At 51.0% G+C, this 12,891-nt stretch overlaps 1 protein-coding gene across 12 annotated transcripts in view; it reads right to left on the minus strand.

Moving 5' to 3' along the window:
* Positions 1–5,692: 5,692 nt before the first annotated feature.
* DNMT1 (DNA methyltransferase 1) overlaps positions 5,693–12,891 on the minus strand; it is a 43,042-nt gene continuing 35,843 nt past the window's right edge. For 10 of the 12 annotated variants that reach the window (XM_081498189.1, XM_081498181.1, XM_081498179.1 and 7 more), the window contains 11 exons: positions 12,237–12,321; positions 11,916–12,044; positions 11,473–11,755; positions 11,010–11,151; positions 9,512–9,678; positions 8,946–9,123; positions 8,043–8,238; positions 7,558–7,721; positions 7,322–7,438; positions 6,454–6,544; positions 5,693–6,051 (listed from right to left, as the gene is read on the minus strand). In XM_081498189.1, coding sequence (XP_081354315.1) covers positions 6,020–6,051; positions 6,454–6,544; positions 7,322–7,438; positions 7,558–7,721; positions 8,043–8,238; positions 8,946–9,123; positions 9,512–9,678; positions 11,010–11,151; positions 11,473–11,755; positions 11,916–12,044; positions 12,237–12,321 — 1,584 coding nt within the window. In that variant the 3' untranslated portion in view covers positions 5,693–6,019. Of the gene's footprint in view, positions 6,078–6,453; positions 6,545–7,321; positions 7,439–7,557; positions 7,738–8,037; positions 8,239–8,945; positions 9,124–9,511; positions 9,679–11,009; positions 11,152–11,472; positions 11,756–11,915; positions 12,045–12,236; positions 12,322–12,891 lie in introns of all 12 variants that reach the window. The other 2 variants (XM_081498180.1, XM_081498182.1) reach the window with 2 other exon arrangements.

Below are 12,891 nucleotides of genomic sequence, written 5' to 3' on the forward strand. Positions count from 1 at the left end.
GTGGGAGACACAATTCAGGCCATAACAGAATTCAAAAATCCGTCATCAGAGGCATGGACAAACAAACTGTTCCATCTCTACAATGGAGTACCATGTAGCAATAAAGGGAAGCAAATGACTGATACAGTGACATGGATGCATGTCTCAGACACAAACGAATAGACACATGATTCCACTGGTGTGAAATTCTCTAACAGGCGAAACTAATGCATAGTAACAAATCATCTGTGATCATCTCTTAATGGAGATGGAACCGGTTTTCGGGGCCAGGCAAGTGAAGGGAATTTTCTGCATCTTGATCTGGGCAGTTGATGACATAGGCAAATACACAAGTAGAAAGTCCAGCTATCCTTAAAAAAAAAAAAAAGCCAGATCCTTAGAAAAAAGTCCAGCTGCACATACAAGATGTGTGCATTTTAATAATAAAATCTGGAGAGGAACAAAGTAAGGATCAGAGTCAGACCATCCCAATTCATTGCTTTAAAAAAAAATTATGTATTTGGCCAAGTGGAATTTTCTGTCTTTGTTGTGGCATGTGGGATCTTGAGTTGCAGCATGCAAACTCTTAGTTGCAGCATGTAGGATCTAGTTCCCTGACCAGGGATCAAACCCGAGCCCCCTGCATTGGGAGCGTGGAGTCTTAGCTACTGAACCACCAGAGAAATACCCAAGTTCTCTGCTTTATTTTGATTGTAGTATTTCTTGCTTTTTAAAATCCCCTCATTCTTTGTGGAGTTTGTCTGCCTGCTTTGTTCTTGAGACATTTGGGGATGATGTTGGTCTGTGTGATTGCTGCATGTATGCCCAGCCCTGGAACCAGTGCTGGAATAGTCAGTGGTAGATCAATGGTTGTGTGATTGTTTGTGTCAGTTTTCAATTAGTAGTTGCAAACGATTGCATGTCAGTGTGGACACATTACATACCTGCGTGATCGTGGTCATTGTGGTGATGATGGGGTGTTAGAAAAGCTTCCTTGTGACACAAAAATGGGAAACAAGTACTGACCATTCATTTTGGCCATTGTGGGATAATGTCTTTTTCTCTATAGCTTGCTTTTGTTTGAAAATTGCAAATGAGCTTGAGAGAGAAAAGCAGGTTGCCGATAGATATGTGTAGTAGAATAGGTGAACCTAATGTTCTTTAAAGATGCAGAGAATAACTGAGTTTAGGAACATGTGGTAATGGTGGAAAAACCTGGACAGGAAGGAAACAGCAACACTTTCATCATGGTTGCATCTGAGGAAGTAGCAGGTGGGGAAGACAGTCTTCATCTGTACTTTGAATACTTATTTCACTAAAAACAAGACAAAACAATCTGGACTTCCCCAGCAGTCCAGTGGTTAAAGACTCCATCTTTCAATGCAGGGGATGTGGGTTCAATCCCTGATCAGGGAATTAGGATCCCACATGCCGTGGGGTGAAGCCAGAAAATAAAAAACAAAAACACAACTTGGCTGTTGTGGAAAACAGTATGATGGATCCTCAAAAATGTAGAAATAGAATGACTACAGAATAGAAATATGACCCAGCAATTCTACTTCTGGGTATATACAGAAAGGCCTTGAACAAATGTTTGTATATCCACATTCATAGCAGCATGATTCACACTAGCCTGAAGGTGGAAGCAACCTAGTGTCCATCGATGAATGAATGAATGAACAAAATGTGGTCCATCCATACAGTGGAATATTATTCAGTCTTAAAAGGGAAGGAACTTCAGGGAATTCCCTGGTGGTTCAGTGGTTAGGACTCTGGGCTCTCACTGCTGAGAGCCCAGGTTTATTCAGTCCCTGGTCAGGAAACTAAAATTCTGCAAGCTGTCAGGGGCATATACCCAGAAAGAACCATAACTCAAAAAGATACATGTACCATAATGTTCAATGCAACACTATTTACAATAGCCAGGACATGGAAGAAACCTAAATGTCCATCAACAGAGGAATAGATAAAGAAGATGTGGTACATATATACAATGGAATATTACTCAGCCATAAAAAGGAATGGAATAGTGCTATTTGCAGAGATGTGGATGGACCTAGAGACTGTCATACAAGGTGAAGTAAGTCAGAAAGAGAAAAATAAATATTGTACATAATGCTTCTGTGTGGAATCTAGAAAAATGGTACAGATGAATTTATTTGCCAAGCAGAAATAGAGATACAGATATAGAGAATAACTTACGGATAGCAAGGGGAGAAGAGGGTGGGATGAAATGGGAGACTGGAATTGACATATATACACTACTCTATATAATAGATAACTAATGAGAACCTCCTGTATAGCACAGGGAACTCTATTCAATGTTCTGTGGTGGTGACCTAAGGGCTTCCCAGGTGGTGCTACTGGCAAAGAGCCCGTCTGCCAATGCAGGAGATGTAAGAGATGGGGGTTCGATCCCTGGGTCGGGAAGATCTCCTGAAGGGATAGGCTACCTACCCACTTGAGTTTTCTTGGGCTTCCCTGGTGGCTCAGATGGTAAAGAATCTGACTGCAATGCGGGAGACCTGGGTTCAACCCCTTGTTTGGGAAGATCCCTTGGAGAAGGGAACCCACTCCACTATTCTGGCCTGGAGAATCCCATGGACAGAGGAGCCTGGCAGGCTAGAGTCCACGGGGTCGCAAAGAGTCGGACACGACTAAGCAACTTTCACTTTCACAATACTCCAATAAAAATTAAAATTTAAGAGAAGATTCTGCAAGCCACAGGGCATGGCCAAAACAAAAAACCAAAGACAAAAAAAAAAGACAAGTACTACATGATTCCATGCAGTACTGATTGCACGATTCCAACTCCAGTGAGGTCCCTAGAGGAGTCAAATCCATAGAGACAGAAAGTAGCTGGTAGGGGGCTTGGGGCTGAGGTAGGGGAGGGATGGGGAGTTAGAGTGTTTGTTTTAAGTGTAGTTGATTTACATACAGTATTGTTAATTTCTGTTGTACAGCAGACTGAGTCAATTATACATATACATATTCTTTTTCATATTCTTTTCCCCTGTGGTTTATCACAGGCTTTTGAATATAGTTCCCTGTGCTACACAGTAGGACCTTGTTTATCCATCCTATATATAATAATTTGCATCTGCTGATCCCAGACTCCCAATCCATCCTTCCCCCAGCCTTCAGAATTGGTGTTTAATGGGGACCGAGTTTCAGTTTCACAAGATGAAGCAAGTTCTAGAGATGGATGGTACTGATGGTTGCAGTGTGAAATTACTTAGTGCCATTGAACTGCACACTTAAAAATGGTTAAGAGGGAAAATTACAATGTGTATTTCACAATTTAAAAAAATAAAAATGAACATGCAGGCACACACACACCTTAAACCTGAAACCAGTAAAAACCACAGTGAGACAATATTAGGATGGCTATTATGAAACAGAAAGTAACAAGTGTGGGCAAAGGTGTAAAGAGACTTGAACATCTGTGTGTTGCTAGCACAAATGTAAAATGTACAGTTGCTGTAAAAAAGTTTTTTTTTTTTTGCTGGTTCCTCAAAAAGTTAAACACAGAAGTACCGTGTGATTCAGCAGTTCTGTTCCTAGGTATATACTCCAGAGACCTGAAAGTGGGAACTCAGAGAGATACTTGTACATCAGTGTTTACTCCAGCATTATTCACAATAGCCAGAAGGTGGAACCAATGCAAATGTCCATTGACAGATTGATGGACAAAATGTGTAAGGATACAAGGGAATATTATTCATCCTTAACAAGGAAGTTATAACCAGTGCTACAACATGGATGAGCCTAAAAAGTGTTATGCTAAGTGAAAGAAGTCAGACACAGAAGGCTAACTATGATCCCATTTATATGAGATGCCTAGAATGGGGAAACTCAGGAAGTATAGGGTAGAGGTTACCAGGGGCTAGGCAGGGGGAGATGGGGAATGAGGGGTTATTATTTAGTGGCTATAAAGTTTCTGTTTGGGATGATAAACATGTTCTGGAAATACATAGTGGTGATGGTTCTACAATAGAGTGATTGTATTGAATGCCATTGAACTGTACACAAACACACAAAAAAAGGCTTAAAACCCCTCAAATCTCAGTCATGATTTTTGACAGAATAAATTAGATCATCATTCAGTTGTTAAGTCATTTCCGACACTGCAACCCCATGGATTGCAGCACGCCAGGCCTCCCTGTCCATCACCAACTCCCGCAGTTCATCCAAACCCATGTCCATTGAGTCAGTGATGCCATCCAACCATCTCATCCTGTCGTCCCCTTTTCCTCCTGCCCTCAATCTTTCCCAGCATCAAGGTCTTTTCTAATGAGTCAGGCTCTTCACATCAGGTGGCCAAAGTATTGGAGCTTCAGCTTCAGCATCAATCCCTCCAATAAATATTCAGGGTTGATTTCATTTAGTATTGACTGGTTTGATCTCCTTGCAGTCCAAGGGGCTCTCAAGTCTTCTCCAGAACGATAGTTCAAAAGCATCAATTCTTTGGCGCTCAGCCTTCTTTATAGTCCAACTCTCACATCTATATGACTGCTGGAAAAAACCATAGCTTTGACTAGACGGACCTTTGTGGCACAATGGAAGAGTCCATACAAGGATGCTCAGCATGGTGCTGTTTACAATAGCAGGAAGATGAAACATTTAATTACTTCCTATGAGGTAGATTGGTCACTAAGTCGTGAAATCGTGTCCGACTCTTGCAACCCCATGGACTGTAGTCTACCAGGCTCTTCTGCCCATGGGAATTCTCCAGGCAAGAACACCAGAGTGGGTTGCTATTTCCTTCTTGAGGGGATCTTCCTGACCCAGGGATCAAACCTGAGTCTCCTGCACTGGCAGGCAGATTCTTTACTGCCAGGGAAGCCAGATTACTTATGAAGGAGCTGAATGGATTTTACATTTGAACACTCTCTAGTCCTTTAGTCTTGTGATTAAGGCATCTGTGACTTACGTGACACGTTCCACTAGAGGTGCCACCGAGTGCTCTCCTGGATAGAGATGGCGCAGGTGCTACTTGACATCTTACAGTGGCCCCCTGGGGCGTGTGTGCTGGTGAGTGACACTTCTTTGTCTGCTTCTGCTTCATTGTCACTTTACAGCAGGTCTTTCCCAAAGATGAACCAAAGAAAAGGTTTGTTCCTCCTAGAATTCAGTGGCATTGAGTCAGGCTGAAAGTGTGGAAAGTCCACCTAACAGATTCTTAAGCAAATAAAGGGTCTGTCTGGGGGTGGCAGGCCAGGGCTCCAAGTGATGCTTCTCTTCTTGTGCCACCATCCGTTGTGTGGGGCTTCTGGCCTCATGGTCACAACACAGTTGCTGTACTGCCAGGCATCACAGCCCACTCCAGACCAAAGAGATACAAGGCCACAAGGAAGGCCAACTAAGACTTCCTGGGGACTTCCCTAGTGGTCCAGTGGTTAAGACTCCATGCTCCCAATGAAGGTGGCATGGGTTCGATCCCTGGTTGGCGAACTAAGATCCTGCACGCTTCCCAGTGTAGCCAAAAAATAAATAAATAAAAGACTTTCCTGGAAGCAACACCAGCAAGTTCTACTTGCATGTTATTGGCCAGCACTGAGTCACAATCTCTACCCCAAACACACATGGAATGATCTAACTTTAGATGAACACCTCTGTGGGGTCACACTCGGCACTTAGGACCCCACTCTCATCCGGCCTCAGTGGAGAGGCAGCCAGAAGTCCCTCGTAAATTGTGAGTCGCCACCCAGGGTGATTTATAGGAGAGATTTATTTGAAGAAATATTACAACATATAAAAACTACATAAAGTCTTAATTTCCACTTCATACAGTGGTAAATTTGCTATAATGCGTAATAAAAAACTTTTAAAATCCAGAATGGACAAAGTACTGCACAGTTTGATCACTAAGTCAAATTAGCCGATAGGCAAATCTCACTGAAGAGCTTCATGTCAGCCAAGGCCACAAACACCGCATACGACACATCTGAACTGACTGATTGACATGTGAAAAATACAACAATATCAGTGCACGTTGGGGATCTCTGGTGGCAGAAACATGGGTGATGGGAGGACAGAACTAGTCCTTGGCAGCCTCCTCCTTGATTTTAGCTGAAGGGAAATAAAAGGGAGAGTCACTGCAGGGAACGGATGTTACACTAAGCAACAGACAAGTACAAGTACATTAATCAGGAGCCATGTTAACGCCCAGGTGTCGATGTTAAAGGACGACCAGGTAAGAACCTGTGGCAGCTCTGTATCAACATTCAGAGAGACTGAGCGCTGCTCAGGTGTCCCCTAAAGGCTTCCAGACTGCCTGGGTTGGCGTCCACGGTGGGCCCAGGCAAGCCAGACTCTGTCACAGGACAGAACCGGGCCCCAGTGCCTGTCCACTTACCCACCCCCTGGCTGCTCAGTCTCACAGCAACCCTGAGAGAGACGTGCGGCCACTGGGTGCTCGCCCCAGTCCCAGAGCCTAACGTCACACCCTTGCCATCTCTGCCCCCATCATACCTGAGGAGCTCTCTCGTGCTTTGGCCAACATGCAGCGCTTGATCTCCAAGCCGATGGCTTTGGCCAGTGGCGGCGGCACAGCGTTACCCACCTGCAGGAGGGAAGGAGGGTGACACCTGGTTTGGCATGGCCGGAGTCAGCACCAGCCTCCCCTCAGACCTGGGCACTGGGTCCGTGGCCTCAGGCTCATAGGGGCCTCCAAAGCCCTTCCGCTGGGATGGTGCACAGACCCTCCTCCCACCCCAAACATTGATGGGTCAAGAATAAGCCAGAGAAAGAGGCTTTAAAGGGCTTTAGAAAATCTTAGAATCCAGATACAGAAGCCACCAGGTCTCACTTCTGGCTGAACGTTGATACTCCGGGAGAATAGGATGATGGGAGTTGAGGGTGGTGTGAAATGGGAAGGCTTCAGTGTAACCTCAGCCATGAACCTGCATTACTTGGATGTACCTTAATTAAGAGCCAAACCCAGTGCTGAGAAACAGGAGGAAATATCAGTTCATTTCAACGCTTAGTGACAAGACTGTGAATGTGCACCACCACACACTTAGCCTGCTCTGTGTGATGTGCAGGAAGTTTCCTTTGGCCTAAATCTCCTTCAGCTGTCAATAGCAACCACACGCTTAGTGATTCCACCTGACCCATGAGAACCCAAGGCCCCAGGGATGGCGGGTTACCCCTTTCTTACCACCACCCTCCTGGGAACATTGAGGCCAGCCAGTCAACCAGCTGTGGGGGTTCAGCGGCCCCTCAGAAGTGACCGTGTGAGCCAAGCTCCCCATGGACCCACCCCACCCTCTTCTCCCTCTCGCAGGGCCTGCTTCATGGGAGCTGCCGGCTGGCCCCGCCTCAGTGTCCATCCACTGACCTGCCGGTGCTTGTCCAGGATGTTGCCGAACAGCCGATAGGTGTCGGGGAAACCCTGGGAGCGGGCGCACTCCCGGACGCTCACCACTCGGTGCTGCTCGGGGTGGAGCACGCGGCCCTGGGGGCGAGAAGCATGGTGGGGGAGGTGTGAGAGGGGACCACCTACGACAGGAAGCCCACCCTGGCCCTGGCCGGCAAGTCCGTCCCCACCCAGGCCCGAGGGGCCCGCAGACCTACCTGCTTGCCCATGGGCTCGGGGTTGGTGACAGTTGTGCTGAAGAAGCCATCCCACTCGAGACGCCCATAGAGGCCGGCCCAGTGGTTGTGCCTGTTCCCAGTGTGGGGCAGGCACCAGGGGATAAGGGTGTTGAACTGTCGGGCCGCAGGCTCACAGGGCTTGCCTGCAGGGAGAGAGGGCTGTGGTGGGGCTGTGGGGACGGGGCGTGAGGACACAGCGGCCGACAGTGCGCCAGGCGGAGCCTCCCCATGAGCCCTGCTTTCAGCAGCATTTAGAGCAGGGACACCCAGGTCCGGTGGGTCTGCACCCGGCTTGGGGCCGTTGGGCTCCTGAGCCCCTGTACCTCCTGCTGAGAAAGCCTGAGACCATGCCCCTTCCCTTGAGCCCCCCACATGGCTGCAGACCCTAAGGGGGCTGGACGCTTCGCACCAAGCAGGAGGAAGCCATACTTGGAGGCCAGGGCATGGGGAGGGGGTGGCCCCACCTTCCACACAGGAGCAGACCCCGCGGAGGGCGCCCGTGCTGCTGCAGCCGTTCTTCTTGTCATGGTAGCTGTACCGCAGCTTCCGGGCCAGGGTGCCGTCAGAGAGCCGCACCTCAATGTTGGGCAGGTCACGCCAGTCCGAGCCCGGGGCCAGGGGGATGTGCCGCATGCGGGCAGCCACCAAGGCGCTCATGTCCTGCAGGAGCACAGCAGGCCTGGCTGTCGCCCAGTTCGGGGAGCACCCAAGCAGGTGCCATGGGGGCTGGGCGCTGTCATGGTGGGCACTGGGCACATTGGCAGGGGCTAGGAGCCCCCAGGGGCTTGTATCCCACTGGGGGATACTGACAGTAACCCCAGTGCACAGCCTGGAGTCATACACGTGCCGTGACAACTCCAGAGCGGGGACGTGGGATAAGGGAGGCTGGGTGAAGGAGTGGCTTTGGGCAAGTGTGGGGAGGGTTTGGGAGGAGCTGACGTAGCACAGGTGGAGCCAGAGGCGGGAAGCCCTGGGGTCACCCAGAGAACAGGGGTGGTGAGAGACGGGGTGGGAAATAGTGGCCATTCCAGACCTATTCTAGGAAGAGTGTAAACTCTTTTGCTAGAGTGTGAGGTCTTCCTAGATCTATTACTTCAAAGTTAATAAGCTCTGATGAGCACTTCCTACGACCAACTACTGCGGTGGGGTAGGGTGGTGGTGGTGAGAGGGTGGGAAGTAAGAGAAGCAGGAGGCAGTGAGGTGGTGAGGCTGGGGGCCGGCTGAGATAGCGCTGGTCTAGGGGTGAGGGATCAAGAGCAGAAGAAGTGGAAGGGGAGGGGCAGAGATCAGCTCCCCCCAGCCCAGGCTGGGCTCCACCCGCAGCTCTGTCCCCAAGAGGCAGCTACAGGGAGGCCTGCTCTGGTCACCTTGCAAATATGATCCCTGAGAATGGGCTGGTACTGCGAGCCCCGGAGCTGCCTCTGGAACCAGGACTGGGGCTCCCCGTTGTATGAGATCTCCAGTGCCGAGGCCCCGTTCCGGATCTCAGGGAGGTCGGACATGGTGTCCCGCACCGTGATGGTCCGGAAGGGACCCGAGCTCAACCTGCAGCAAAGCATGGAGGGTTGGCACCTCTGGGACACACAGCTACTGTCACCTGAGTCACGGCTGCTATCCGCGACGACTGGCACTGTCTTCTCCAGAAAAGGGGACCTCGACTTGGGGTCAAAGGGCCACCCGAGGTCACCGGGGCAGTACTCTCCTCAGAGCCTGTGTAGAGCGTGGGCTCTGGCTGTGGCCCTGTACTCAGGGTGCTCAGGCAGGATGAGCCCAGAGGGGCAGAGCGTTCTGGGGACAGGCTGGACCCCACACCACTGCTCCTCACTAACACTTTCTCCGGGCCCAGGCCTTGTCACTGAGGTCCCCTGGCACCACCTTGCTGCCCCAAGCCTCACCGGCACCACAACCACGGAGGGGAGGGCAGGGCTCCTACCTGGTGATGTTGCTGACAAACTTCTTGTCGTCCACCACGACACTCAGCTGGCAGGCCCGGGGCGCAAACACGTGCAATGGCTCCGGGAACAGAGGGAGTGGCTCCCCAGGGGCTGCGGCCAGGATGATGGCTCGCCTCCGAGTCTGGGCCACGCCGTACTGACCAGCCTGTGCAGGGAGGGCCAGAGATGCACACAGTCAGCGGGCACCCTGACTCGCTGGTCCGAGGGCTGCGGTCCGTGGCACCTGACTTTGGGGAGCAGCTGGCCAGTGTGAAGCACACCCAGAGAGCCCCTAGTTAACCCACAGTGCTAGTGCTAAGTTGCTTCCGTTGAGTCTGAATCTTTGCAATCCCATGGACTGCAGCCTGCCAGACTCCCCTGTCCATGGGATCTCCCAGGCAAGAATACCGGAGTGGGTCGCCATGTCATTCTCCAGGAAGTTAACCCATAGGCTTACACCTAACCGGAGTGAGGCCAGCGGGAAGGACAAGCGATCCCAGGAGGTGGCCGGCAGCCCCTGGAGGAGGTGAGAGTGAACTCCGCAGATGCTCTCAGCCGGTTCTTTAGACAGACAGGGGTGCCATGGTCTTAGCATTGGGGAGGAGAGAGGCCAGAGAAGACACCAGGAGCTGCGCCTCCCGCCTTGCAGCCCACAGTCACAGGGACAGAACACGGCCACCAATGAGGCTTGTTCAGTGAGGCTGAGACACTGTGGAGACTGACTGGGAGGGCTTGGGGCCGAGTGGCCACCCTCTCTGCTCCACACACTCACTGTTTTCCAGCCAACTCTCCCTGTTTCAGCACTTCCTTCAGTTCTAGTTCTGCCATCAGTTACTGAACAGGCACACACAGAGCAGCTGCTCTTCAGGAGAGGCCTGGTCCCCTCTGACCACCCCATGGGCCTGTCGCTGCAGACAGAGCCACTGGGAGCCCCCTGGAGTGTCACCATCCACACCCTTTAGGTGTTCATAAGCACGTCCGTTCACCCAGAGAGACTCGGCTGTTTATAAAACAGTTTGGTCTATGTGTGGTTCCTGACCCACCCTGTGTGGGAATCTAACTGCTACCTGGAGTTCCACCGCTGGGCACCCCTACACCCCATCGGAGGAAACGAGCTGGAAATGACGTGGCAAAGAGGCCTCTTACACACGGCCCCTCAGGACTTGCTGGGGTCCTGGCTCTGAGTTCCTCCAGAATCTGAATGCCAAAGGCTTCATAGCGCAGGTGCAGGCCCCAGCATCTGCCTCCCCCACACTACAGGTCATCACCCTACAGCCTGACCCTTTGAGGGTTTTTGTTTTGTTTTTAATTTTTGGCCACATTCAGCAGCATGTAGGATCTTAGTTCCCCACCAGGGATCAAACCCACACCCCCTGCAGTGGAAGTGCTGGGGAAGTCCCCTTTGGAGTTCTGTTTTCAGTTAGGGACAGTTTGTTGTAGCCCAGGGACGGCCACCCCTGTCTCTGGCCTCTGCGTCTGCCCCCAACCTGGGCCCACCTGCAGCACACCGAAGGTGCACTGGTAGCCCATGCGGACCAGGCAGCGCAGCGTTAGCTTCAGGACCATGGAGCGCTTGAAGGAGACGAAGTTCCGAACGTTCTCCAGGAGGAAGTAGCGGGGCCGGTAGTAGTCACAGTAGCTGTCGGGGATAGGAATGACCGAGAGATTCAGCCCCACACCTGCAGAGAGCAAGAAGGCCTCCTCGGCCAGAAGTCACTCCCAGCTAGTTTGACGCTTGTCAAGACGCACCTGCCAGCTCTCAGGGTCTCTCCCTAGTGGAGAGGGAGCCGTGAACTCCCTGAAGGCTGAGACTGGAGCCTCGCTCAGCAGCGGCCTTCTGCAGGAGTGAAGGCTAAAGCGGTGACTGCTTGGCCCTGGCACCAGGCGTTGCAGCGCAGGGGCAGGCCATCTAGTTGCCCTTGGGTAGCACTGAACGCAGAGGGGCTTTGGCTCTGTTTACCTGAGGAAGGAGACCACCAGGGAGTTCTTGAACTTGGAGTAGGTTCGAGAGTTGAAGCGGTTCATGCCGCTGAAGCCCTGGCAGGGCGGCCCGCCGCAAAGCATCTCCACGTCTCCCTTCTGAGGCAGCTTCTGGCCGCGGGAGTTGGTCACCTCCCCGGCCATGACCAGCTTCAGCAGGACGTTGCAGTCCTCTGTGAACACCGTGGACCCAGGGTTGTTGAGCCGGAACGCCTGGGCCGCAGGGTCCCACATCTCGATGGCCCACAGTGTCTCCGAGATGCCTGGGTGGGGGATATGAGGACATAGACGTGTCATGAACTCCCCAGAAAGAGACTCTCTAGTCAGAACTGTAACCAGGGCTACAGAGGTCTTCCAGACACAGCCTGCCCGATTCAGTTTTTAACAGGCTGTGTGGAGAGACCACCCTCCCCCGGAGCGCACCTGCTTGGTGGAAGCCTTCTGACAGTCCCCCACAGCCGGAAAACACGTCCAGAGACCGCAGCTTCGGCAGTTTGATTTCTGTCTCCAGTTCACTTGGCTCACACGTCTGAGTTTTTGTCCTGTTTTTTCCTGCAGAAGGGCCCCAAGTCAGAGCACGGTCCTGACCTGCTCTCCTCAAAGCCCCTGGTGACTCAGAGTCCACCTCGATTTGAGGGAGGTAACGTCAGAGACTGCTCTTTCATATTGATTGACTCATGAGTATCCGAGTTAGAGGACACAGACTTGAAAAGGAGCCTGGGGGAATGACATACCACGACATACCTTTCCCCTTCCCCTTCCCTTTATTTCCAGGGCTCCGGGCGTGGTTCGGAGGATCCTCAAAGCTTTTGCTCTTGGCGTTATAGGCCTGAGAGGGAAAGAACCACAGTAGTCTGGAAGAGAAACACCAGTTCCCCTCTCTAACAAATAGGATTTAAGTTAATTTGATAAGAATATACTTCATTTCTCCCTAAGTATGGTCAAAAGCCAAGAGGGCTTTGATTCTAATAGAGAGAAGGGGAAAATTCTATTAATAAAAATCTTTTATGTGGCTGACAGAAATTCCTGCTATTTTAAGTACCTGGACTACTCATTCTGAAAATAGGCAAATGTTATAATCAGGCTGTACAGACCGGAACCTGGGGGAGACGCGGGTTATCTTAAGACCATACATGCCTGTCACAAAGAAGCCGTGCTGAAACAATTTAAAAGTGATTAGCTTAAATCAACAACTCCTGGCTCTTCTCTCAATAACCAGGCCACAAGCTCAGTTGTGAGGCTGAAGGGACTGGAGGCAGGACTTCATCTCCTGGGGCTAGAGGTCCATTTCCCTAACTCATATAGACACTGGCCAGGCCAGCAGAGGCCACCTAACAGTCTACAAAAATTGTTATTGCATTGTGTATGCGTGTGTGTTAGTCACTCAGTTGTGTCCGAC

The sequence above is a fragment of the Giraffa tippelskirchi genome, chromosome 6 (assembly GCF_054371585.1).
Source record: "Giraffa tippelskirchi isolate mGirTip1 chromosome 6, T2T-mGirTip1v1.2.pri, whole genome shotgun sequence".
Lineage (NCBI taxonomy): Eukaryota > Metazoa > Chordata > Mammalia > Artiodactyla > Giraffidae > Giraffa > Giraffa tippelskirchi.